At 46.4% G+C, this 25,996-nt stretch overlaps 2 protein-coding genes across 7 annotated transcripts in view; both read right to left on the bottom strand.

The window, feature by feature from the left end:
- Nucleotides 1-207: 207 nt before the first annotated feature.
- Nucleotides 208-7,124, bottom strand: TNFRSF6B (TNF receptor superfamily member 6b). 4 transcript variants are annotated; one of them, XM_069034390.1, is made up of 5 exons: nucleotides 6,904-7,124; nucleotides 6,132-6,208; nucleotides 5,276-5,654; nucleotides 2,919-3,113; nucleotides 208-582 (listed from the first exon to the last, which is right to left on the bottom strand). In XM_069034390.1, the coding sequence occupies exons 2-5, from the start codon at nucleotides 6,171-6,173 to the stop codon at nucleotides 305-307; spliced, it is 894 nt and encodes a 297-aa protein (XP_068890491.1). In that variant the 5' UTR covers nucleotides 6,174-6,208; nucleotides 6,904-7,124; the 3' UTR covers nucleotides 208-304. The 4 variants fall into 4 exon arrangements, with proteins under 4 accessions (XP_068890491.1, XP_068890492.1, XP_068890494.1 ...); XM_069034391.1 differs by lacking the exon at nucleotides 6,904-7,124 and adding an exon at nucleotides 6,630-6,758; XM_069034393.1 differs by lacking the exon at nucleotides 6,904-7,124 and adding an exon at nucleotides 6,350-6,536.
- A 3,429-nt stretch (nucleotides 7,125-10,553) lies between these two features.
- Nucleotides 10,554-25,996, bottom strand: part of RTEL1 (regulator of telomere elongation helicase 1) — a 46,821-nt gene continuing 31,378 nt past the window's right edge. Inside the window, exons 29-36 of one of the 3 annotated variants that reach the window (XM_069034200.1) lie at nucleotides 25,158-25,365; nucleotides 23,832-23,969; nucleotides 23,030-23,146; nucleotides 21,023-21,265; nucleotides 19,418-19,588; nucleotides 18,377-18,562; nucleotides 17,768-17,871; nucleotides 10,554-12,306 (exon numbers count right to left, since the gene is read on the bottom strand). In XM_069034200.1, the coding sequence (XP_068890301.1) occupies nucleotides 12,232-12,306; nucleotides 17,768-17,871; nucleotides 18,377-18,562; nucleotides 19,418-19,588; nucleotides 21,023-21,265; nucleotides 23,030-23,146; nucleotides 23,832-23,969; nucleotides 25,158-25,365 (1,242 nt within the window). In that variant the 3' untranslated portion in view covers nucleotides 10,554-12,231. The remainder of the gene's footprint in view (nucleotides 12,307-17,767; nucleotides 17,872-18,376; nucleotides 18,563-19,417; nucleotides 19,589-21,022; nucleotides 21,266-23,029; nucleotides 23,147-23,831; nucleotides 23,970-25,157; nucleotides 25,366-25,996) is intronic. The other 2 variants (XM_069034201.1, XM_069034203.1) reach the window with 2 other exon arrangements.

Below are 25,996 nucleotides of genomic sequence, written 5' to 3'. Positions count from 1 at the left end.
GAGGGCTGGAAAATCAGTGAACTCCCAGGAGCTGCCTTGGCTGCTGGCACAGGGATGCTGCTGCTCACACATTCTATCCCATCCCATCCCATCCCATCCCATCCCATCCCATCCCATCCCATCCCATCCCATCCCATCCCATCCCATCCCATCAGCAGTGACACAGGTGCCATGGCACGGTGCCACTCCATCGCTCATTTCTCATGCTGCTTTTCAAGTTATGTTTGGAAAGATGAATAAATTAATGAAGCCTCAGAAGATAAAAACCAAAACAAAGAGCACCCAAAAAGTCCAGTTTGTCCTCTCAGGGCAGCCGGAAGCGCTTGCGGACCTTCTCCTCGATGGAGTGGAGCTTGACCAGGCGCAGCGCGACCAGCAGCTCCTTGGTGACTTCAGAGTGCTCCTCCTTCTTGTGAGTGAGGAAAGCCCGGAACTTCTCCTGGATGGCTGCCCTGGTCCATGGTGCCTGCTTCTTTGGTGAGCGCTCCAGGATCTGCTGCAGACGCTTCAGTTTCTTGATGGGGATGTTCTGATACACCACGAAGTCTATCATGGCTTGTTCGCAGTCGTCATCTTCTGCAGCTGGTGGGGGAAAACAGCTTGGAGGTTAAAGGGACACAGGAGAGCAGGGCACAGCCCTGCCAAGGCTCCCTGTGGGACATCTGCCCAGGAAGGTGGTGAATGCCCTGGGCCTGGAAGTGTTCAAGGTCAGGTTGGATGGGCCTTGGAACAACCTGGTCTGGTGGAAGGGCAAACTTCCCATCAGTGACGCACCCTATGCGGGGCAGTTAGAAAACAACATGTAAAAGTTCTGAAGAAAGTCAATATACCTATTCCATGCTCCTCCCCATCAGGGAATAGAGGAAAAGCCCAGACAAATCTGAAGTAGTTGCAGTAAGTATTTACACATTATTTTTCCTGAAAGTTTCTGTTTTCCCACACAGATTTGTAAATCTTGTAACAGGACCAGCCCTAAGCACAGCCCCAATCAGGGTGCTGGGATGGGCCAGATCCAGCCCTAGCTGGTGGAAGCTGCTGGAGTGCATCCAGCAGAAGGAATGAAAACAGAAAGAATTTTAAAGAGGCCAAGGCCAAAGGATTACTCAATCTGAGAGAGATTAGCCCAGTTTCATGCCATTGCAAACTGGGAATGGTTTCACTGGTTATAGTGGGGTGAGTTGGGCTCCACTGCTCAGGCTCTGCCTCTCTGGCAGGCTCAGGTTGATGATGAGCAGGTGTGGCTCCTGAGAGGAATCATGATAAACTGGAGTTAAAAAAACCCTTCAGCTCTCACTGCTGGGGCCTTGTCTCTCTATAAATATCTGCAAAGGGCTGGTCTGGCTGCGGGGGCTGGTGCCTGACGCACGTGCTGCTGACACTGCTCTGACCTGACTGTCCCCCACCCCCGGGACCGCTCCCCACTGGTGACGGAGCTTTCCATTCTCGGTGTTGGGATCACGCTCCTGGCAGGGAGCTCACGGTGTGAGTCAGGCTTTGTAAGGAGTAGTGTCTGGGCTGGTGGTGCCAGAAGATTGAAAAGGCGAGAGCTGCTGGGAGGGAAGCCTCCACGTTCTCTCACCACAGAGGAGAATCTTTTAGAGTCATGGGACGTCCTGAATTGGAAGGGATCCACAAGCTTCATTGAGTCCAAGTCCTGGCCCTGCACAGACCACTCAAAAACCCTACAACATGCCTGAGAGCTTTGGCCAACTCTGTCAGGCTTGGTGCCATGACCACTTCCCTGGGGAGCCTGTTCCAGTGACTGACCACTCTGTGGGGGAGTTTTATTGAAGCTTTTCTACAAAGCTTCATCCTGATGGAAAAATGACATTTTTTCACACCAGAACAACCTCCCCTGGATGTGGCGAGGTCCCCATCACTGGAGGTTTTCAGGACATGACACTGGATAATCTCATCCAGGCTCATTTTCCCATGAAAGGTTGGACCAGATGAATTATCGAAGTCCATCCCAGCCTGGGCTGTTCTATGGCTTTATGACTGATTATATATTTGGAAGTTAAGGGTGCAGGTTCACTGCCACCTAGATCAGTCACATGGAATTTGTTTCCCATGTCTGGATCCTCAGGGTAGAGCAGGTGGTTCCAAACAGCTTCCAGACTCACCTCAACTGGCATCAGGCCCTTGGGATGTTTTTTCAGTCCCTTTCTCACCCGCTAACTTGGGGAGGAAGTGTGTTACAAAGCACCCTTGGAACAGAGCCTTTTGCTCTGCCCTGCACCTTTCCCCTGTTGTTTTGCCAAGAAAGGTTGAACCAGATGGTCCTTGAGGTCCCTTCCAACCCAGGATTCTGAGATTCTCTGATCTGATCTGTGCCCACTGGCTGTTCCTGCCCAACCTTCTGCCACGGCTCAGCACTACGTCTTCACCATCACGGTGACGTGGTTGACACCACGTCTCCACTTTTACACCTGACAGGTCAAAATCCACCCTACACTCAACTCCCATGAACCTTGGGCTCTGCTCCACTCAACCTGCACGAGACCAGGCTGTGGCTGCAATAAAAGCTTCCAGAAAACAGGTGAAGTGGGGAAAAGGGAGCTCAGGAGCCATGCCAGCAGCCAAGCCGGCTACCTTCAGCTGCAAAAAACTATGCCTTGTCCCAGCACTCCCAGCTATCCCTGCAAAGATCCAGCAGCATTTCACTGTCAGCTCTTTGTTTTTGCTGAGCAGTGGCTGTTGCTGGAGCCCAGCACCCTGTTCTTGCTCTATGGGACTGACACTGGAAGAAGATGAAGGGAGACAGACTGTTTTATCCATAATTATTATTAATTATGGACCATTCCATGCTTTTACAAGCCATTTCACCTAATTTTGCATCTAAGTGGGAGAAAGTCACCAGGAAGTTTGCCCTTGTCCTGGCAGCATCAGGGTCCTGGCACGCTGTGCCCATGGCTCACCTGGTCCCTGTGTGGTGTTGCCTCTCTCCAGCCTGCAGGACATGCAGAGGGTGTCATGGTACTTGTTGCCTTGCACGTTGGTGACCTTCCCCTGCTGCTCACAGTCCTGATGTGGCTGGCATGGATTGGTGCTGGAGTTGGAGGAGAAGAAGCCGTGGGGGCACTCGTGGCACTGGGTGTCCGCAAAGGGGGTACCTGTGCATGGGGAGACAATGGGACCATCAGGTGACAGGCTGGCACAGGAGCAGAGGCAGGAGCTGGGCATGATGCCAGACACCATTTGAGCATGAGGGTGATGTTGTGGAAATGATCCCTGCCTGCAGCTCCCTTGGGAATTGGATGTCCTCATGTAGGGCAAACAGCAGTGCTTCCCCCAGCCTTCTCCCAAACCTGTGCTGGTAAATTGTCAGCAGCCCCCAGACACAAAAGGACAACAAGAGGACATCTCATCTGCTATGAAAAAGCCACCACCTGAGTAGAAGTCACCTGCCAGGCTTGTGGCTGAGCTGCCAAGCCAGCCCTTCACTTCCTAGAGCCTTTCTTCCCAGAGGCTCCCGAGCAAGTGAAAGTAAAAGTTTCTGTGGAGGTGAAAGCTCAGCTGTCCTCAGCTGCACGGTCACTGCTCCCCCTGGCTCCAGGCCACCGCTTTTGTTGTGTCACCGGCATGATGCCACACAGGCAGGATTACACCAACTCTCTTGCACCTTCCCTGGGAGCAGAGGGAAGGGCTCTGGGGGCAGGAGATTGTCCACCCCTTTCACCTCCTCTTCACAAACCAGATTACAAGCAGTTTCTGCCTTGTTGCACTCCACTTCAGGCTGTTGCTTTGGCTTTCCCGGAACTGTGATCTTTCAGGTCCTTCCCAACCCCAACCATTCTACGATTCTAAGGCCCAGCCATAACCCCAGCATCTGAGCCACTATTTGCAAATGGGAAATCCCAAAGAAGCCAGTTTGCATGGGGGGACCACACACACAGATCAAAGCCCTCATCCAACCCAAACACCAGCAGGCTCTGCCCACAGCCCCCAGGCCACACCTTCCCCATCCAGACACCAGCACTGGCAGCCCCAGGGCTCTGCCCACCATGCTGGACACTCAGTCCTTGCTGTGGTGTTCAGGTGGCTGGGCTGGGGTGCAGTCCTCCCCACAAAAGAAGCCATTTGCAAAAAGTAAATAATAATAACAAAAAAACCAGCTTCTCCTCAAATACCCAGCTTGCTTGTATGGCTCCTCTGTCCTAAAGCCAACCCTCCAGACAAACTTCATGTTTAATTTCAAAGCACTTCCCTGTAATGCTTGGAGATCTTTTTCCCCCTTTGCCATGTTACTGCATTTTGTCGTGTCCTATAGAAAATTAGACCCCAATCCTCAATCATAAACATCATCTGAAGACAACAGGTGTTTTTCCCTCTAGCTGGTGAGCCCGGAGCTCTTCCATGCTACACATGGAAGGACTTCAAAAGCCTCCATGCTTCAATAGCCTCCATATTTCAAAAGACTCTGCTCTTCAAAGTGTGAAGTAAGTTGCTGCTGGGTTTGCTGGTGCTGCCCACACTGGTTTTCTGTCCCCTGCTGTGGTTTCCAGGCAGAGCCTGGCCCTCAGTAATTGACGAGTTAAGACACATTTGGAGCAACTAAAGGACCAGAGAAATCTGTAGCGGGGAAACAACAGGAAAATTCCCTGAAATATCTTGGGACTTGGGGCAGAAGAGCCATGCATCACACAAGGAGATGGAGTCTCAGACTGATGAATCAAAACAAGGCTGGCTTTGTGGATTTAGAACCTGGCTGTGTGGCCATTGTGTGTTTTCAACTCAGCCACTCCAAATTGCTCAATGGAAACCCACAAAACCCAGCCCCAGAGCTACACACATTCACCAGCCCTGCCCTTACATCATCAGCTGCCTTTTTCAGTCCAGATTCCCAGCTCCTGGGCTGCCCATGCAAGGAGAAGGGAGCTGATGGAGGATCAGGAGCAGCTTGGACCTTTCCACCTGCCTGTGGAAGAGGATCAGCAGCTGCTCTAGGGATGGACAAGTCACAGCCTGGCTCTGCCTTTTCAGGTGAGGCAGGTAACTGGGATTGACACATCCCATCTAAGTGTGGTGCTGGGGTTTTCAAAAGCTTTCAAAGTGATAGCTAGGGAAAAACCCAACCAAATTCCTCCTTGGATAAGAAGCAGGAGCGTGCCAGCAAGGATGGCACTGTGCCAATGAGCTAAAAGGGAGTAGGTCAGGTTATGGGCAAGCACTGTATTTGGCTGCTGTATTTCTCCTCGATTTGTAGCTCCAGCAGAGATTTTGGGGCGTGACAAAGAGCCTTGTGAGGATGCACAGTGCCCGTCTGGGTACTTACCTGGCTTCACAATACCGGAGCCTGGTGGGCACTCGGAGTGCCTGATGCAGAACTCCATGTTCGAGTAGTAGCCCTGCTGGCACTGGCAGGCACGGTTGTGTGTGGCATTGCACTGCTGCACCTCCACCTGCTTCTCCCCGCAGATGACGTTGCAGTACCGGCACTTCTCCAGGTAGTTCCAGTACTGAGTGTAGTGCAAATCCGGGCAGGGCTCGCACACCGTGGCTCTGTCCCTGGAGCAGTGCTGTGCCACGAAGGTCCCCGGCGGGCACTGCTGGCACGTGATCCTCTCGCTCGTCACAGCATCCTTCCACTGGTACGTGGGTTGGGCATCGCAGGCCAGCTCAGCCAGCAAAAGGAGGAGAGGGGGAAACATCCACTACAGCAAAGACAGCGCAAAGAGCCCTGAGCTCATCCTCTGGCAGAGGCGGGAGCAGCAAACCCGCTGCTGCTGTTACAGAACTTGTTATTGTTGATAGTACAAGAAATTGTTCTCCCTCCCAATGCTGTCCCAAGCCCCAGGAGCTGCTGCCCTCCTTTGTCATCCCAGGTGACAGAGCACCCTTCCCAAACCCATTTGTGATGCCTTCACAACCCAGTTTCCCTCATTCAGAACTTGAAGCAGCTCCAGCAGATTCTCCTCCTTCACCACCATTTGCAGTAAGAGACACCTTTGCAAATCAAGAAGCAGAAGGGAAGTTTTCCAGACTAGCAGATACAGAGCATGCTCCCTAGGATCTCTGACGCTCTTTGGAAAAACAGATGCTCAGCATAGGACTGAATCCCAGAGCTTGTTTATCCACCCTTTCCTTTCCAGAGCACGCGTGCCCAGCCTGACAAGCAGAAGGTTCATTACCTTGGATGGATGCCTCAAACTCGGCACGTGGCAGGATGGCATCGCACCGAGGGCTTCCGAGAGCCGCGATCAGGAATCTGGGGAGACAGAGAGAATTCCTCAGAGGCTGCTGCTGGCTGGGCCGGAGCTCCTGCAGCAGCAGGTTCAACCCAGCCGGCCAGCGTCAAAACAGACGGAGATGGGGAAGGGCTAATAGGGAAAGGCTGATAGGGAAAGACCGGGTTTCCTCGCCTGCTTTCCTCCGAGGGAGATGCCGGCTCTCCCCAGCGCAGGGACGGAGCGGAGCCTTATAGCGGCTGCGGGTGGGAGGCTCTGACTGCGCTCCGAGATCACCCACGCAACCACGTAGAATCGCCCAGGGGAGGGAAGTCACCCCCAGCCCACCGCAAAAGAGAGGGAGCAGGAGCTGGTGGGGAAGCAGCCAAGGTCTCCCTTTCCCCGCCTTCCCTTCCCTCCCCTTCCCATTCCATCCGCCAGGACCGGCTCCGCTCACCGCACCTCCGTCCCGCACCTCCGCACCGCGCCGCTCCTCGCCGCTCCCCGCGGCCGGCAGCACCTTTATAGACCGGCCCGTGGGAAAGATCCCTCTTGGGCAAGGGGAGGCGACATCACTGCTCCATCCCGGCCCCCGAGCCCTTCCCGATCCCCCGCTGTGGCGGCACCGTCTCCACTTTCCCATCCCGGCGAGCTCCCTCACCCGAGCGTCGCTTTCGCTCTCGTTTCTACATTTGCCTCTAAAAGTGAAGCTTTCAGAGCAATAAAGTTAATTTACCTGTGTGGAGGGAGGAGGCAGGCGGGATTCGCAGAGTCTTTTCAAAGCTCTTTAAGTTCTACAGGGGGTTGGTGAGGAATTTTTGTTCTGGCAAGGGGAAAAGGCAGGGAAATTCCCCAGGGAACGTTCTGTTCCCCAGCTGTAAACGCCAAATAACTTCCCAGTAACAGCAGTTGCTTCTCGCTGTGAGGGCACAGTTTGCCCCGTCAAAGGCAGCCCAGAGGGGCCAGTTCTGGCTGCGGCTGGAGGCAGGGAAACCAGCGCTGTGGGGAGCATCCCTCCGGCTCTGCCCAGGGGCTCCAGGACGAGACCCCATCCCACTCCCGCCCCCTCCGAGGGCACTGACCCTGCCAAAACGGTCCCGATCCTCAGTGCCTGGGCACTGCATTCCTAAAGCTTTAACTCTCTCCTTTCAAGAGCACCGAGGATGACACCAACTCCAACCGTAACACTAAACACCTACCTTTTGTGGACAACAACATCCAGCAGCTAAGAAGGTCAGCACTTAAATCCCTTACAGGTGACAGTGCCATAAGTCTTGGACTCCAAGGACTCAAATGAAAACTGAACTCAGCCTTGCAGGTACAGCCTTGGCAGTGTGTTCCAGTGCCTGCTTCAAGACACAGACCTCCTGCACTTTGTCCTGCCCTGTCTCACCAGATTCCCTCTGAACAGACATCAGTGAACAGTCAAGAGCAGATGCTTAAAAAGCAAATGCAAATTCTCTGGAAAGGTGAGGGAACCACAGTGAGGACCTGAGAGGACGTGGAGGTTTTTCTCCTCAGGAGTCAGCCGCCAGCTCATTTTGCAGATCACTACAGAGAATTAACAATTCTGCATTTGCCTTCTGCCTCTCACCTCCAGCTCTCAACCACTGGGGCTGTGGATGGGGAATCTTATGGGCTTTATTCTGAACACTCTTAAAGATCAAACCTACAAGAGCTAAACACACCATTCACCAAGAAAATCAAACCCAGTTCTCCACTACTGAGGAGAAGGAAACCCCAGTGGTTAGGAATCCAAAGCTCCTTCCATTAAGATCAGTTTCTACCCACCTTGGTTAAAGAAAATCCTCTGACTCCAGCAGGAGCCAAGGGGGTCAGTACTATAGTCCAACAGCAAGGTCTGGGTGTGTTTATTTGCACTTTATACAGAACAGGTGATGGGCTGATTTTCACAGGCCACTCTAAAGTGATGTTTCATTCTACTGCTTCTCTCGATTCCCTGTAGCTGTATAAAGTAATCTTGATGTTTTGTAACTCATTTTGACATAAACCCTGAGCCAAGGGCTGCTGGGATTTTGCTTCGTCATAGTGCATCAGATCAGTAATTAATCAGCTAATCTCCCAGCACTGCTCTGACACTGAGGCACAGCCCTCTGAGGACATTTTTTTGGCTGATACTCACCACTAGACTGGACCCAGTAGAAAGCCCTGCTCTGGGCTCACCCAGCTGGAGAGTTCCAGTGGAATCCCTCTGCCTGTGGCTTGACCACCCGGGAGCCACAGAGCGTTTCCTTCTCCAGAGGCAGAAACACAATTTCAGCTTTCCTTCCCTGGCTTTCACATGGAACCCACAAGGTGCATGAAACAATAGCAGGTGATACATCCTGGATGGCACCTGATGGCTGTCCCTGTGTCCCAGCCATGCCCCTGCTAGGATGGACACAATGTGCCAGGAAACTCTGAGTCCACAGCTCCTCCCTGCACTGCGATGCCTCATCAACAATTATTTTTGTTGTGAATTTGACAACAACAAAAATGTGTCAGGTGGATGCTCCTAGAGAGCAAAACAACATGTAAATGGGACAGAAAGGGCTTCCCCAGGCAACCTCCAGCTTTTAGGGAGTCTCATGGAACAATGGCCTTTGATTAATCTTTTTCTGTCTGTTCTTTTGTTGGTCCAACAAACCTCTCAGAATGGGTTTATGGGTCACTGCCTGATCACCAGAAAGCAACAACATGACTCACTACTGACTCTGAGCAGTGGAGGTAGCATAGGAAAGGAATTCAGCATCATATTCCCATGGCTCTGACTTCTCTTCCCCATACAAGGCATAGTTTCACACTTCAGGGCATGCAGCAGCACTACGTTCTGAAACCACTCTTGCAAAATAAGGTTTCTTGTTAATATTCAGAGAAAATTCTGTGAAGCAAAGAAATCCCTCGCTTCCCATCAGTAACCACCTTGCCAGCCAAAGACAGGGCTCATCTCTTCCCTGATAAAACATCTTGCTTTGCTGTGTTTGGTCTCTTTTGTGAGACCTTTCAGCTTTTTTGGGGGGAAAAAAACAGCAGGAAAGGTTTGTTCGATGACACACCACTAAAACTTCAGACAATGGTCCAGGTCTAGTCATAGCACTGCAAGGCAGAAGCAATCAAAAAATTAGAATCTACTTCCTTCATGATCTGTAACCCACACGTCATTTGCTTCTGAAAATCAACAAGGAGTGTCCAGGATGGGTTCTCGTCCCCCCAAGCATTACGTAATTTGCATTGAAGCACCTAAAGCAATACAGATTTTTCTGAACCAGTTTTTTCACTTTCTGTTCTTTATAAGGAGTGAACTATCTCTGTCTTTCCTTCTTGTAAATTCAACAAGTTTCTAGATGATAGGACAGTTCTGACTGCTGGAGATCCTCTTCAAGGTCTCATGGAACCACAGAACAGTTTGGGTTGAGAGGGACCTCAAAGCTCATCCAGTTCTCCCATCTCCAGCACCCGTTAGCCTCCATCTGTCCTGAGCTGCCAAAAGCAGGGATTGATTCCCAGATCCACTGCAGTGCAATTCCCACTGCACCAGAAACCAGCACCAAACCCAAACCCACCCCAAACCAAATCCTGCACTGGCACGTCTACCGGTGGGACACTGCGGTGTTTCAGAGCTTGTCTGGGTGGGTTCAGCTAGTGAAGGACAGCGACTGTAAATCTCTTCAGCAAGATGATCCCTCTGTTGAAGAGTAAGAGATGAAGAGGAGGAGTTCCCTGGACAAAGGGATAGAATGTGCTGGATGAAGGGATGGAAAGCACCCTCAGCAAGTTTCCCTCTCAGTACAAGAAGGACAAGGAGCTACTGGGGAGAGTCCAGCAGAGGCCACAGAGATGATGAAGGGTCTGGAGCATCTCTGATGGGGAGACACTGCAGGAGCTGAGCCTGGTTAGTCTGGAGAAGACTGAGAGGGATCTCATCAATGCACATAAATATCTCCAAGGGGTGCCAGACACTTTTCATTGGTGCCCAGCTACAGGACAAGGAGCAACAGCCATAAACTAACATGCAAGAAGTTTCACCTCAACATGGGGAAGAGCTTTCCATGGAGGGTGGCAGAGCACTGGAACAGCTGCCCAGGGAGATTGTGGAGTCTCCGTCTCTGGAGATATCCCAAACGCACCCGGATGTGTTCCCGTGCCCCCTGCTCCAGGTGACCCCTGCCTTGGCAGGGGGGTTGGACTGGGTGATCTCCCGAGGTCCCTTCCAACCCCAACCATTCTGTGAATCTCTTGAAGGACCTGAGATATGCTTAGCATTGTTTCTCTGCCCTGTCTCACAACAGAGCATCACCAGGCTGGAACAGACTTCAGACTAAGACAAATCCAGGAAAAAGAACAGCTTTAAAACTACTTTAGCTGAGAGGAAAAAACAGCATCATAATACTTGTCCCAGTTAACCCCTTTTCAAGTGTGTGGGGTGATTTAATCCCACAATACTTTTCAAGTATTTCCTTCAGCCTTGCTGGATCTGGCAGCATTTTTGCAGATAATTTCCACTGCTCCCTCATGGCCGTGCTGTGGTTTCCCTCCAGTGGCACAAGCAATCAGCTGCAGCTTTCCTGGAAGAGACCTTCCCAGCAGACCAGGCACCAAACCATCCACCAATAAACAACATTTTACTGCTCACTGCTCCCAGCCTCACTCCAAATATTTTTTTGTTCATTTTTACAACACACCTATACTTACGTACATTTTTCTGTCATTTCCCCCACTTATATGTGAAACATCCAGGACTTTATCTGCATTATTTATTCTTGTTTTGCTGCACTGAATAGGTACATGGCTAGAAGGTAATGTTCATCCACAGATTTAAACATGACAGAATATATGATAGCCCAGAATGACCTCAATTCCTACTTAGGTCTTTGTTACTTTAATTGTTAATGAAGTACAAAAGTTCCCATTTCACTGCCAGCAACTCTGAGAGTTGAAGGGACACTGGGTTTGAATTCTACAACCAGGGGAAATCGGAACCTTTGTTAAAATGCAGCTCACTTTTCAATTTTATCAATTAAGGATAAAATTTTATTAACATAAAATCTTCCAAATTCCATAAATATGAAGATCACTACAGGTTATAACCTTTCCACTTGTTCCTACCACGGCCATTAGGACTCAATATCCAATGTTTTCATATCTGGTTATTTTTTTAAATTGCTTTTTTTTATCAAACCAAATCTAATTTAGAAAAAGTGGTTTTATTTTCCAGTATAATTTACAGCAGCTATAGAAGATTTAAAATTGATACAATTTTTTAGGTTAACCACTTATACCCACTACTCACAGAGAGTGGAAGTATCAGGGAATTTTTTTAACCCATCTAACTTGACTTATTTTAAAGTTTTAAATCATTTAGTTGCCTTTTCTTCTTGGAAAGCAAATCAGATAACGCAGGCACACGGAAATACCAGCACTAGGTGAAGAATAAAGCCTCCTTTGAAACATATTCCAAAAAATCCCACCATGATGGATGATGGAATCAGGCTTTGGGGGGCCCAGCAGCTGAGAGGGACCCTCTGCTCACCTTCCACTACTGGAATTTGTCTGTTAACAAATGATCCTTTCAGTAGCTTCTGCTATTGGAGACAGTGGTTGCTGCCAAACCCCAAACAGTGAATGTGAATCACCTCTTCCAGGAACACCAGTGGGGTAGGGATGGGTAGTCTGACCTCTTCAGCCAGCTCAGTTCCATTGTAGTAGCATTCCCGGGGTTTTTCCACGATCTGGTATTACCTGAAGGGCCCATAAATGACAGGTGCCTCCAGGATATAAAATTTCATCCTGAGTGGCCACAGGAGAATTCAGAGGATGAAACAGTAAAAAATTAACCTTAGTTCTAACAGAAAACAATGTTCTGCTTTTCCTCCTGCAGCAAGACCTTTCAGACTTGATCGCCTTTGTCAGAAAATGATCCATGTGGGTGCTCAGCTTGTAATCCAGGGGCAAGGATCACAGGGATTTAAAGGAACCTCCATCCTACTCCTGCTCAGCAAGAGCCAGAGCACAGCCACTGCCTTCTGCTGGCACAAAGGGCTTCATGCCCTTTCTGTGGGTGAGATCATGACCAGAAGAAAACTTGGATTAATCGCTGCCTCTTCACATCACTGCGGCACTTGGGGCACTTCTTCACCACCTGTAGGAATCAATGAACAAAACACATGGAGAATGTATTTATTTTGGAGGAAATGCCAGAAATGGAGGGAGTTTTTATGTGGGAAAATAGTGACAGGATAAGGGGCAATGGTTTTAAACTGAAACAAGGAAGGGTTAGATTAAATTTTGGGGAGAAATTCTTCACTCAGAGGGTGCTGAAGCACTGGCACAGAGTGCCCAGAGAATCTGTGGCTGTCCCCCTGGAAGTGTTCAAGGCCAGGTTGGACAGGGCTTGGAGCAACCTGGGATAGTGGAAGGTGTCCCTGCCCGTGGCAGAGGGTGGGACTTTAATGTCCCTTCCAACCCAAACCAGTCCATGACTCTCTGATATCAAATATCTCTACCACATTTTGCCCAATATGAACTACAAGCCACGGCAGCCACATGTCAGTCCCCGAGATTATATCTGCTCTTTGCAGCCTCACTGTTACCATGCAGTCAATTATTTCTTTGGTAGTAACAAAAAGAAGAAGAAAAAGCCTCCCAGCAAAGTGGCACCAGACTTTACAGCACTTGTCCCAGCTATGACACATCTGGAGGACTGAAATACAGGAACAAGGAAATGCAGAGCTGCAAGAGCTCTTGTGAAGCACAGCTGCGCTTGTGAGTAAAATCCTGTCAAGTGGCTGACGAGTTCCCTGAATTCCTGCTTCCTCTTGCACAGATGACAAGGAACTGTCTCCTGGGCATAGCCGGACATGGGTGACACACATGGTCATTACCAAGTGTTTTGTAGGGGAACCAAGTACATTTATTTCTTCATAGCATCCCACACCTTTCTTGTTATTAGCAGAAGACATGAAGGCATCATTTCTCCACTCAGGTTTCAGTTTGCTTCTTCACTAATCTACAATTTTAAAGTCATTTGACTTGCAGATGAATCCCAACTGTTCTTTTCACAGCTTGCAAATAACTGGTAAAACGAAACTGGTCTATTTATTCCAAAAGGGAGATAGTAAATTGTTCTTTAAAAAAAAAAAAAAATCTTTGGGAGAAGATTGCCAGCTCAAGAGGCCTAAAAAGATGGTCAGCTACATCAGTCCACTGCACAGCTTCTCTGCAGTGTGGGAGTCCATCATTAGAATCACAGAGTGGTTTGGGTTGGAAGGGACCTTAAAACTCATCTCATCCCAAACCCCTGCCATGAGCACGGACACCTTCCACTATCCCAGGTTGCTCCAAGCCCTGTCCAACCTGGCCTTGGACACTTCCAGGGATGGGGCAGCCACAGCTTCTCTGGGCAACTCTGGCCTCCCCACCCTCACAGGGAAGAATTCCTTCCCAATATCCCATCTAACCTCTGGCAGTGGGAAGCCACTGAAAGAAAAGGTGCAGACTGCAAAGTAGGCTCAGGCAGTAGGATTTTGGTTCTGGAGACATTAACTGAAATATCATAAATGGAAGGGGAGAGCAAAAGTCACTTTATCTCCCCACAGACAGTGCTTTGCTAAAGGCAATTTTAACTGTAACATTTAATTGTGAAATCTTCAATTATTTGCCCATATTACAGATAGTCCAAATGAGAATAAATAAGTCTTCCTGAAAAATCTATGTGAATAAATGATACATTTAAACACTGGGAAGCAGCAACAGAACATCTGGAGAGAAAACTACATGCCAAAGCGGCATATCCTGGTCCAGTCACTGCAAAGTCTTCCCCAACACACTGAATCACCCAACATGCTCTCCAGCACTAATCCCCCTCCAGCTGTAGGGAATTCTGTCTGCTCTGCTCCGCTCCTCCAAAATCTTCTAAAAGCTTCCAAAATTATTCACCACCTCTCCCTGCCACTCTTTGGCTCAAATAACAAATTGGGCAAGATCACAATTTGCAAACCCTGTGCTGCAAATGATGCTCTGAGTCACTTCCTTGGGGGGCACAATATGCACCAAGGTGCTTTTGAGCTGAAAAAACAGTGAGTAACTTATTAGGAAAGAAAACCAGGAGTTTTAAGTGCAGCCCTTTCAGAGGTGACAAAGCCCAATCCCATCTGATGAGAGTTCAGAGCTCGGATACAGTTGCTCATTTCCTGCTGGTAATGGTACCTCTATCCCAAACACATGGATGGGGCTGACTGTCCAACCTCCCAGGGCATGAGTGGGAATGTGGATGGATGTGGTAGGAGATGGCTCCTCTGTGGTTTCAGAGAAACCCAGGATAATCTTCCTGTTTGCAATTCCGTGCTTCCCTCTCAGCTGCATGACCAGCACAGCTCTGCCTCATCACTGGAGAAGCATCTCTGCATCAGCCCAAGTCATATCCTAAACTACAAGGTGGTAGGGGAGGCTTGGACATTAGGGAAAACTTCTCCATGGAAAGGGTAGTAAAGCATTGGAACAGGCTGCCCAGGGAAGTGATGGAGTCACCATCCCTGGAAGTGTTTAAAAAACGTGGATGTGACACCTCAGGACGTGGCTCAATGGTGAACGCAGTAGTGGTGCTGAGCTGATGGTTGGACTTGATGGTCTTTAAGGTCTCTTCCAACATTAATGATTCTATGACTCTGTATTTCACTCCTCATTAACCAAACAACATCTGAATCACATAATGAGCCACTTGATGCTCCTGTACACCAAGAACATTAAGCACTACATAGGTATGTCTGTCATAAGTAAGATTAATCAGGGAAGTGGCAAATGTGGACATCATTAATAACAAATTATCCACAACTCATTTCCTCAAACATGGTTTTGCATGGGATATCTAAATAGAAGAGAAAGAACACTTCCAGTTGGAAGGGACCTACAGTGATCCCATAGTCCAAGTGCCTGACCACTTCAGGGCTGAAGAGAAGTTATGGCATTATAATATTAAAGGACTTTGGGGCCTCTCTAGGAAGCCTCTTTCAGTGCTTGATCACCCTCTTGGTATAGAAATGTCTTCTAACATCCAGTCTGAACCTCACTGATAAAAGCTTTGGACAATTCCCATGAATCCTGACATTAAATCCCAGGGAGAAAAGCCCAGCACCTTCCTCTCTGTGTCCCACCCTCAGGAAGCTGCAGAGATCCACGAGCTCACCCCTCAGCCTCCTTTCTCCGAACCAGACAAGCCCAGAGTCCTCAGCCACCCCTCCCAGGAGGTGATTCCAGCCCTTCCCCTCCTCTGGACACTCTCAAGCACTTGAATCTGAAACACAGTCTAATCTGGCAGGTCAGACTATTTTAATCTCTGGTCTGAGAAATGTACAATCAGATAAAGGAGTGATTAATAAAAAATTAGGCTGAGCAAGTTCATTATCTGTGAGCTATGAAGACACACACTAACTTGAGGATTAAGAAGAAATCCAGACTGCAAAATGACCAATTTCAAGACAAAAACCAGAAAAGGGCAGTACAATTGCTCAATATACAATAGTTCTAATTTTATGGACTCTTAAACTGATGAAACAAGTTCCATCTTACTGGCAAAAGGAGTGAGTTTTTCCCCCTTTATAAGGTCAGCATTTATTAGCTGAGATAACGTAACCATGCTGTGGGATGCTAAAATACTTGTCTAACCAAAAAAACTCCCCAGGGATCTCATTCTGTCCTAAATCAACTCAAGTCTCAAGTGACAAAGATTATGAACACATACTTGTAAAATTCTTGTCATGACTTTTGTCGGAGCCCTTTCTGCAGTGGAGGATGCTGCCTGTTAGATGTTCATCCCCTTCACACTTTGGCACAAAAGGAATAATTACATATTCAGCAGTAAATATGACTGTCCCATCTGCAGCAAACATGAGATGCCTTTCTTTGACTTTCTTGTACTTTCTTATGTATGTTCCTTATAATCCTGTACTTTTGGATTTTAACATTTTTAAAGAAATATGACAGCAGACTGAGAAGAAGAAAATTCAGTTGAACAACTGTTCTGAATTCCTTCTAGGAGATGTGTCTGAGACATCAGTCTGGACATTATGGAATGAGTCCAGGGGAGGCTACTGAGTTAATCATAGGGCTGGAGCAGCTGTGCTCTGGAGCGAGGCTGAAAGAGCTGGGCATGTTCAGCCTGGAGGAGAGAAGGCTCTGGGGAGACCTCAGAGCCCCTTCCAGTGCCTAAAGGGACTCTGAGAGAGATGGAGAGGGGCTTTGGACAAGGGCTTGGAGGGGCTTTGGACAAGGGCTTGGAGTGACAGAACAACGGGGAGTAGCCTTAAGATAAAGGAGAGCAGGTTTAGATGGGATATTGGGAAGAAATTGTTCCCTGTGAGGGTGGTGAGGCCCTGGCACAGGGTGCCCAGAGAAGCTGTGGCTGCTCCATCCCTGGAAGTGTTCATGGCCAGGTTGGACGGGGCTTGGAGCAACCTGGGGTTGTGGAAGGTGTCCCTGCTCATGGCAGGGGGTTTGGAATGAAATGAGCTTTAAGGTCCCTTCCAACCCAAACCACCCTGATCCTATGCTTATTCTATATTCCTCTCAGACCAAGTCTGTCTTGGCTTTTTTATTTTATTTGGATGTCAGTACAATGTTTTCTATGCTTAGCTGACAATTCAGTGTCTTTTTCCTGAGCAAAAGACCTTTCTCTGGAACTTGGAATAACTGATTATTTTGTACTTGCTCATAGACTGACAAGTTGAAGAAGCTTCTTTTCCTTCTGTACTGTTTTTGGATATTCCTGAACTCAATTGATCAGTGGCCTTCTCATCACATATGAATGTTTAGAAACCCCTCAGCTCTTGCATTAATCTGGTTTTGAAAGTCTTTTAACACCTGGCTGCTGAATTAAATGTTGGGTTAAGATGCTCCCAAATCCAGGCACCCTGGGACCAGCTACATCCTCTTACCTAAAGAATTTCAACCACCAATTTACTCAGCTGGGAAAACCAACAGACAGGATGACACAGGAGATCTCTGAGCAGGAATTCAGAACCACAGATTCACAGAATCATTTGCTTGGGAAAGACCCTAAATGTCACAGAGTCCAAAGGTTGACCCAGTACTGCCAAGTCCACCTCTCAACCACGTCCTTAAATGCCACATCTACACATCTTAAATCCCTCCAGGAATGGTGACTCAACCACTTCCCTGGGCAGCCTGTTCTTTATTTGCCTCATTCTCATGACAGAGCTTTACAGTAGGATTTTGAGGGGGAAAATTTATGAAACTAAGCAAGAAAAAAATTTAAAATAAAGATTACAGTATTAAAAAAACAACACACTTTTTCAAGTTGACTCCATGGCTTGCTGCCTTTGTAATTTTAGACCAGAAAACACATGGAGGCAGCTCAGAAAGATGCAAAGGTGTAAAAACCCCAGATTAGGATAGAGATCTGTCTCCAATCACATTGCAAACCATGGGAAATAATGGAACAAGTGGTAAATCTTCCATCAGTATTATGTGGGTGTTCTTTCTGGAAACAGAAGAATTCTGATTCCAGGCTTTTTCACATCATTCTCCTGAAAAGCACAAAACTCCCCGGCAGTTTTGGAAAAAACCAAACCAATGAACAGGAGAACCTTTAAGAACTGCTCCCAGCATGTTTTGCAGCAAGTGAAGTCACATAATGGGCACTTAAAAGGCACATCATCCTCAGATTTGCAGTTAGAGCAGTGGAATCTTCCTAAAACAGAGGGGAGGGTGGGGACAGGGGAAGAGAGAAAGAGAGGGAGGAAATGACTAAATTCCTGTAATCACCTGCAAAATCCTCATGTATCCACACTTCCAGTGCAGTCCAGAAAACAATGGCCATGAGTGTAATGAACTACCTCAACAGTGCCCTGCCACATCATTTCTTTCAAGTGACCTCACAGTTTCTCGGTGCTTCAGATCCCAGTAGGAACTCGGGTTACATCCTTCCTTTACAAGGAAGTTGTCAAGAAAAAAATCCCTAAGTTCTCAGGAAACTATTACAGCATTGTGACGAAGACAATGAAGCACTTTGAGAGCACATGCAAGGTACAGAAAGTACAGATTCTACTCAGCAAACCACACTAAGGACACTGCACCTGAGCAAATACAGGCACAGACCTGTGGTTTCATATACCATCAATTCTGGTCTCATTTCTGTAGCATATCTTTATTCCCAAGTATTAGAAAATTACATCCCAAACCTCCCATGTACCTACCACACTCTGGTTCCAACTCTAGGGGAAAGATGGGCACAACTTCACAGTCTGTGGGTGCTCTCACGTTACTGATTTCTTTGGACACTTCAGTCTTTGGCAACTCAAGTTCACTTTTCTGGCTAAAGCAGAAGGAGGAAATCTTACTCTGAATTTTCTCTGGTGCCCCACCCTTAGAAGGGGCTGCATCTGGAGAGAAAAAGAGAAAACCAGTGTATAAACCTGCATCATGCAGAACACAGCACACAGACTCTGCAAGAGACAGCCAGCAGTAAATTCACTCCGTTGTTGTCATTGTGTAAGAAGAAAAACAAATTTGAAGAACTACTTTTTATGTCACACTGCTTGGCAATAGAGGTTTCTGATAGATACTAAAACATTCAATATTACTGAAAGAGACCCTTTATATTGAAATAGGTCTATTGAAATTCTTCCTACAGAGTGAACCCTGATCCATGTCCACTCCCACCCCACTTAGCTGGAAAAATTCTGCCTTCACCCTTAACACACTTTACAGCTTAAACATGGCAGAAGGATAACTGATTTCTTCCTTGTTTCCTTCCACTTCCCTATCTCATGTCACCTTTTATCTTACTCCTGTTTGAGTTGGGTTTTTTTTAACCCAATTTAGAGATAACCAATGGCTTTGATTCTCCTTGACAGGTCTCAGGTAGGGAGGCTCTAGCCCAGGAGAGGGATTTTTCACAGGGATGGGGAGTGATAGGACAAGGGCAAATGGCCTTAAACTAAAGGAGAGCAGGTTTAAATTAAAGATTAGGGGGAATTTCTTCCCTGTGAGGGTGGAGAGGCCCTGGCACAGATTGCCCAGAGAAGCTGTGGCTGCCAAGTGTTCAAGGCCAGGTTGGACAGGGCTTGGAGCAACCTGGTCTAAGGAAGGTGCCCCTGCCCATAGCAGGGGGTAGAACTAGGTGAGCTTTAATGTCCCTTCCAACTCAAGCCAGTCTATCATTCTAAGGCTGTTGTGCATTACCCATCATAATTATAAATAAGATTCTAAACTTCAGACAGCTGTTCATTCCCCACCTTGTACGTGGCTGATCCCTTTCGTGCAGCTCTTCAAGCTCTGGGGCTTCCCTTCACTTTGCTCCAACTGTTGTGGTTGCTTCTCTCCATCGCCACAGACCATTCCAGTCAAATCCTTACACAGCTCTCTGAACTGCTCTTTGTGGTGAGGACGCACAAACATGTAAAACCCTGGCCGAAAGAAAATACAGTCAAATACACAGGAAAATCACTGCCTGACCATGGAAGAGTCCTTGCTTTGGAGGGGAGAAATTCTTTGGAAGCTGAATAATATCAGCCAGATTCCTCAGAGTATCCCTGGCTTAGTGGAACACTTGACGTTTTCGTGATTTTTATAATTACAGGGTTTTCCTTGCCAGAAGGCAGATGAGAATTTAGTATTGAAAATAACCTCAATTTATCTTGAAATTCTTCCACTCTCTACAGCTCAGAATAAACAACCTGCCCCAGCCCTTCACCTGACAAGTGATCTAAGCAGATCAGCTATACACACAATATCCAGAAAGACTCTCAGGAAGTTTCTTGTTACTGTTTGGTTGACAAGGATTCACAACACACATACAGAAATTCTAAAAAAACCCAATTATGACTTACTGCCAAGCATAGACAATTCTACCACGAAGTTGTCTGAGGTCAAAACATTTGCTCAGTAGAGACAGTGACTGAAAGAGTGCTCAGGGGGAGGTTATGACTCAGTGCCACACAGCTCATTTCCCTCCCACTCTCCACTTTGCCAAGACTAACCTAACTAGTTAATGCACCAGAAAAAGGGTTTTCTCTCACAATTTGCAGACTATGGTATCTATTCAAGGTCAGTGGAATATTTGTTGTTATATGCTAAAGATAACAAACAAAATTCCACTGGCATTCCCCAGGATACACCAAAAGCATCATTTCCGGCAGCGAAGTCACCCCAGAGACAGGGAGAAGGTGGAACTGAGGTGTCCTGTCACACAAGTTGTCACCATTGACGCAATCAGGACCAGCATATAATGCCTCTTCTTCTTCTTGTTTTAAAAAATTAAGGCCAATTTCAAATTTTTAAAACCTGTAGCTCCCTAAATCCTTCCATCACTAAACCCATGAAAGGAAAATAAAACAAAACAAAGCACTTCTGAGAAAATAAATTATGACATAGTTCCATAACTATTTCCAGGTGAAGCTCTGTAGAAGAATAGTGAATCAAAAGTCTGATTGTTTATCCCGAGACCTGGAAGTGATCTAAGAACTTATCACCAGTATAGCAATCACTGGTCATGGGAATAAAATTGAGTCAGTTCAATAGTCAGCATTGTCCTTTCTAAAGAGCAATTGTAGTAATTGAGGAGAAAAAACAGTCATGGAAGCATCTGATTTAAGTTAGCCAGGATGAAGGACTGGAATTACTGAGATCTTGTGTAATGTTTTTAATGGACAATTTCTAACTGAACAGAGATAACACTTTACAACCTTGACATTTTTTGCTCTCTGAATGGCATTCAGTGAACACATTGTTCCTGCTGCTCCATTGATCTGGGTTGCTAAACCAGAAGGTGAGACCTCACATGAGATCACAGCACCCACACTTTCCTTTCAAATAAATGACTTTTTAAAAAAATCCCTTACTCTGTAGGAGATGGAAGTCCTGTGGCCGCTCCGTGGTGAGGGCTGCTATCACCGACACCATGGCATCATAATTATCTGTCTTCTTGTAAGCCAGCAGAGCCTCGTAGAACTGGCTGTAGGTGCTTTTGTCCAAAGCCCTCTGCACATCACTGAGATAGGCAGTCCTGAGGGCCTGGTGATGCTCTCTCCTGGAGCCTGGAGCCTTTTCAGCCTCTTTCCTTGGAGCTGCACTGGCATTCTGCCCTGAGAGACAAAATGCATGAGCAGGGCTTGATGAGGAACAGAGACAAACAGGTCACCCCATCATATCCACTTCTCATCTCATTTGAAGGGAATTCCTGAACTACTTCGAAGTGGTAAAGCCAATCCCACCTGCCCAGCCATGCACCTCCCTCTGGCATGGCCAGACCTGCTCCTGGAAATGGCAACAGAGCAAAATAATTCTGGAGATCACTTATAGCATCTTCTGGAGTTCCTTGATTGTTTTAAATGGAGAAATGTGTCAGAAGGCTACTAGGGATTGAGCAAAAGGGGCATGGAGGTCAGCAATAAATCAGGTTTTGTGCTCCACTGAAGGAGTAGAAGCATCTTAAACAGATGGGTTAACCAACTCTGCTGGCCTGAAATGGGCAATTTTAAGGTACAGATTCCTCACCCCTTAACAATAAGAGCAGACAAAGGGGGTGGGGGTTGTTTCCCAACAGGAAAACAATGTCCAGATATACTATCTAACCCGAAATAACACTCAAGAGAGCACAAGAGCAATGTAGGAGGTCAGCAAAAGGTAGAAGAAGCTTGGAAAATGCCAAGTGAACTTCATTTACAATGTAATTCTCTGATTTCTGTTATGTTTGAGGAAAAAAGGTCTGGTTTGCATATTACAGGCATACAAATATGGATGAAGGATATGATAAGAAACTGATTTATATTAACCTGCCATATCTTTTGGTATCTGGACATTTCAAAGTTCTTTATTGGATGATAAAGATAATTAAGTTTCAAAACATAGGCTTCATTCAATTTGCTGGAGGGGGAAAAACTTGGGTGTGAATTTTATAATCAATATCTTTTATTGCATATCCTAGAGCTTTCTCATATTTCCAGAGAAGCATTCTCTTCTTAATGAGTGAGCCACAGAAATAACATACCCATTTACTCCTATTCTTTGCTCAATTACTTTTAGTAGAAACAAGTTTCTGTGAAACCATTCCAATGGTTCCGGGACAAGATAATTGCTAAAGATTCTGCTTTATTCAAATATTCTTAAAATACAAAATAAAATGGAAAAGCAAATCAAAAGAAACAATATGGCTTCACACATGAAAAGCATTTAAAGCCTTCCAGGAAACTGGCTTGTTTTTTTAAAGAGAGGATTAGCCTTTGAATATTCTTTGTCCTCTAAAGAAAGACTTCTAAGCTGTCCAACGATCCTACTCATTTCCTTGCGAGAAACACAAAAATTCCCAGCTGTTCTCTGGAAAACCCATAATTAAATAATAAATGAGCCCATGAATTTGAAGATAAATACTGGACAGAGTGAGATTAGAGGGATGCACACAGAGATTACGTTTACTACTCTCTGTTTCTGTAGAAAGCAGGCTGTCCACAGAGGGAGTGTACACATTACACCAAGAGCAAAATGAAACAGCTTCTTCATACGTGAATTCACACTGATGTAATCTTAACTCACATTCCTTAACTGGCTCCCTTTCATGGACCCTGGGCAAACAGGAAGCCCATCAGACCCATGCTCAACCCCCACTTTTCCCAGCTCAGTCTCTAGTACAAATGTCTGGCTTCAGCTGCTTTCTTTCACATACACCTTGATTTATTGACTTTTGTGTTTTGTTTTGCACAATCCTTGCTGAAAATTCAGAATTACCACCACTCCCACCCACAGAGAGTGAGCCACTGTGCTAGGTGAGCACAAAGAACATTGGTTTGCCCCAGGAGAACTTACAGTGATGAAATAGATTAGACTGGGGTTTTATTAAACATGGAGGGTACCTGCACTACTCAGTCCTGTTGCCAAGTGGGATCCTCCTTGGTTCAGGTGGAGCCCAGGGTTCAGCTGAGCACATGAGACCTTGGAGAATGTGCTTTTCTGATGGCTCTGTTTTTCTTCTGTTAAATCAAACCAGTCCATTAACAGTGAATTTAGGGAAGAATGAACACAGAATGGTGCATTTCAAAGTAAGACATCCTGTCCTGAAAGCACCTGAGCAATCCAGAGAAGCTGTGGCAGCCCCATCCCTGGAAGTGCCCAAGGCCAGGTTGGATGGGGCTTGGAGTAACCTGGGATAGTGGAAGGTGTCCCTGCCCATGGCAGGAGGCTGGACTGGGATGAGTTTTAAGGTCCCTTTCAACCCAAACCAGTCTGGGATTCCACACAGATTTATTTCTCTGATGATGAGCTAACACCCCACTTTTTTAGAACTTTATTGCTCCAAGCATTTCACAAGCTCTGTGAGGACACAATCACCCTCTATTCACAATTCTGGTGGCACTAAGTGGGCAGCAAAGACGACACACACACAGAGTTGTTGAATTCCCCAGACTAAATGATTTAAACATCAGTAAAACCCCCTTTTGAAACAAAGTACCATCATTATTAACTCTGCAGTAACCAGTGCTCAGGCATCTGCACAGCTCAAGGGAAGGCAAAAGGATCATGGAGAGCAGAGACTTAGCTCAGCATTGATTAAATGGAATTTCCTTGCATTTCTACATGTCAGACACATCCTGCTTTATGACTGGGTGAAAAAGGACATTCCTCCTTCAAATGATACAACTGAACCAAGCTCCTCACCCGTTCTCTTGGCCAGGATCTCCCTCTCCTCCCGTGGGAGGCTGTGCTCAGGTTTGTAGCCACAGCCCACTCCAGTCAGATTGCAGCATGCTTCATCAAACTGCTTTTTATGCTGGGGTCGAACAAACTGGTAAAAATCTTGCATCAGAGAGAGGGAAAAGGGGGGAAAAAAGGAAAGAAAGAAAAAAAATCAATCCACAACAGGCAGTAAATGCTCCCAAAACCTGCAACAGCAGAACTTGAACGTTTGATAAAAAGGTGCAACTAAATAAATTAAAATCTAAGTCTTTTTATCTAATATTTATACAATAAGCACACTTACAAATTACACAAAGATCAGCTATCGTGCAAACACTGAGCATTAATATCACCAGTAAGTAAAAACTGTCATTTTTTCCACTGTAAATATAAAGTAACTCACCTCTCAGTGAAGCTGGCCTTGAGGTGCCTCATAAATCATGAGATCCAAGTAACTGCTAGGCTGATACTTTAAATAACTGATAAACTGTTAACTTTACACCTCATGTTACTTACTTACCACAAAATGCTGGCCAAGCCTAAACATTAAATCAACTTTAGGTTTCAGGTGCCTGACAGTTTTTGAAACTAGACTTAGACCTTGATTTGATGATCAAATACTTCCTTATTTATGTAGATCATTGAAAATTGGGAAACAAACTGAGCTTCCCATTCTTTAACCTTAGAATTTACCTGAAGCAATTTACAAGATGCATAACTAGGCTTTTATAATTCCAGTCGATGAAAAAGTCACAGAGGGATCTGTCCACTTGTTCACAAGTTGTGAGAAATGAAAAATCACACAGAAAATACTGTTAAACTAGAAAAAAATCTTGGTGGGAATTCAGTTCCTGTCAGTACTATTGTTAAAAGCCACTAAGAAACCAGCTAATGCAGTAACTATCCATGTTTGCCCAGACCTTTTGTTTTATACTCACAATTATTTAAACAGAAAATTTCTCTGTTTATTTACTGCTTTAGCACAGAACCCTTACCAAGGCACCTCTCCTACTCACACACCATGCTCTTGATCTCCTAAACTACCAGGAATAAGTCACTGTACTTTTAGACTAAGTTTAACATAACACAAACTTCCACGGAATATGACTTTCTTCAAATCAAGATGTGAGCTAACACATGATAATTAGACTGAGGAGAGTCTTCTGTTATCTGGGGATATAAAGTGATGAACCATTCTAATCGAGCTGCACTTCACATCTAAAACACTTCTGAAGTACCCAAGTCTGTTTAAAAGACGAAAGCCACGTACACAAATATACCAGGGAAACACAGATACTCTGACTGTACCTCGCAGCAAAACGTGCTTTTTTTCATCCTCTATGAAGAGGGAGCTCATTTGGGACAGCATGGCATGGAAGTCATCTGTCTTCTTGTACTGCTGCAGAGCCTTGGAGAAGAGCTCGTAGTTCTGCTGGCTCAGGGTGTCCTTCACCGTGGCGATGTAAAACGTGGCCCGCGCCTTCTTCGGCTCCGCAGCCTCTGCTCTCCGGTCCTGCTGCAAGGCAGGAAAGGCTCCTCAGTAAAAAGCAACACTTGAGGAGTGACTTTCACATGATTTCAGGTGGGAGCAATATGTTTACAATACCAGCAGCACATAGGATAATGAAAGGAATTACAGAATCACTGAGGTTGGAAAAGACCTCTAACATCATCAAGTCCAATAGCCCAGCCAGCAGCACCACTGTGCTCACCACTAAAGCATGAATGCTTTCACCTAACAGGTTGCAATTATGGCAGTCACCCCCATAATTCATGTATTATTCACCTTCCCCACTGACAAAACAGGCAGCTTCAGGGAAAAATTCCTAGAGAAGGAAGCCAAGTACCATTGCACAATTCGACTCTTAGGAGAAGGGTTAACAAAAAGACATTTACTCCAAAGCTGGAGGCTGAGCTGACTCATCATGACATCAGATAGCAACAAACTGCAAACACAACAATCTGCATGAACCTGTTCTCTCTTCTCTCTGGTATTGTATCTCAGCTTCAGGATCAGTTTCGTTTGCCAGGTGCTTAGCTGACTGATACAGGGAACATCCGCTTAGGACAGCACCTTGGACAACTACTGGCACACACCTCACCCAGCGAATTCTCCTGAATTTATTGTGATTCTTAAGCAATTAGCT

Source organism: Aphelocoma coerulescens, chromosome 20, assembly GCF_041296385.1.
Source record: "Aphelocoma coerulescens isolate FSJ_1873_10779 chromosome 20, UR_Acoe_1.0, whole genome shotgun sequence".
NCBI classification, from domain to species: Eukaryota; Metazoa; Chordata; class Aves; order Passeriformes; family Corvidae; genus Aphelocoma; species Aphelocoma coerulescens.
This window is presented reverse-complemented; position numbering and strand designations above follow the sequence as displayed.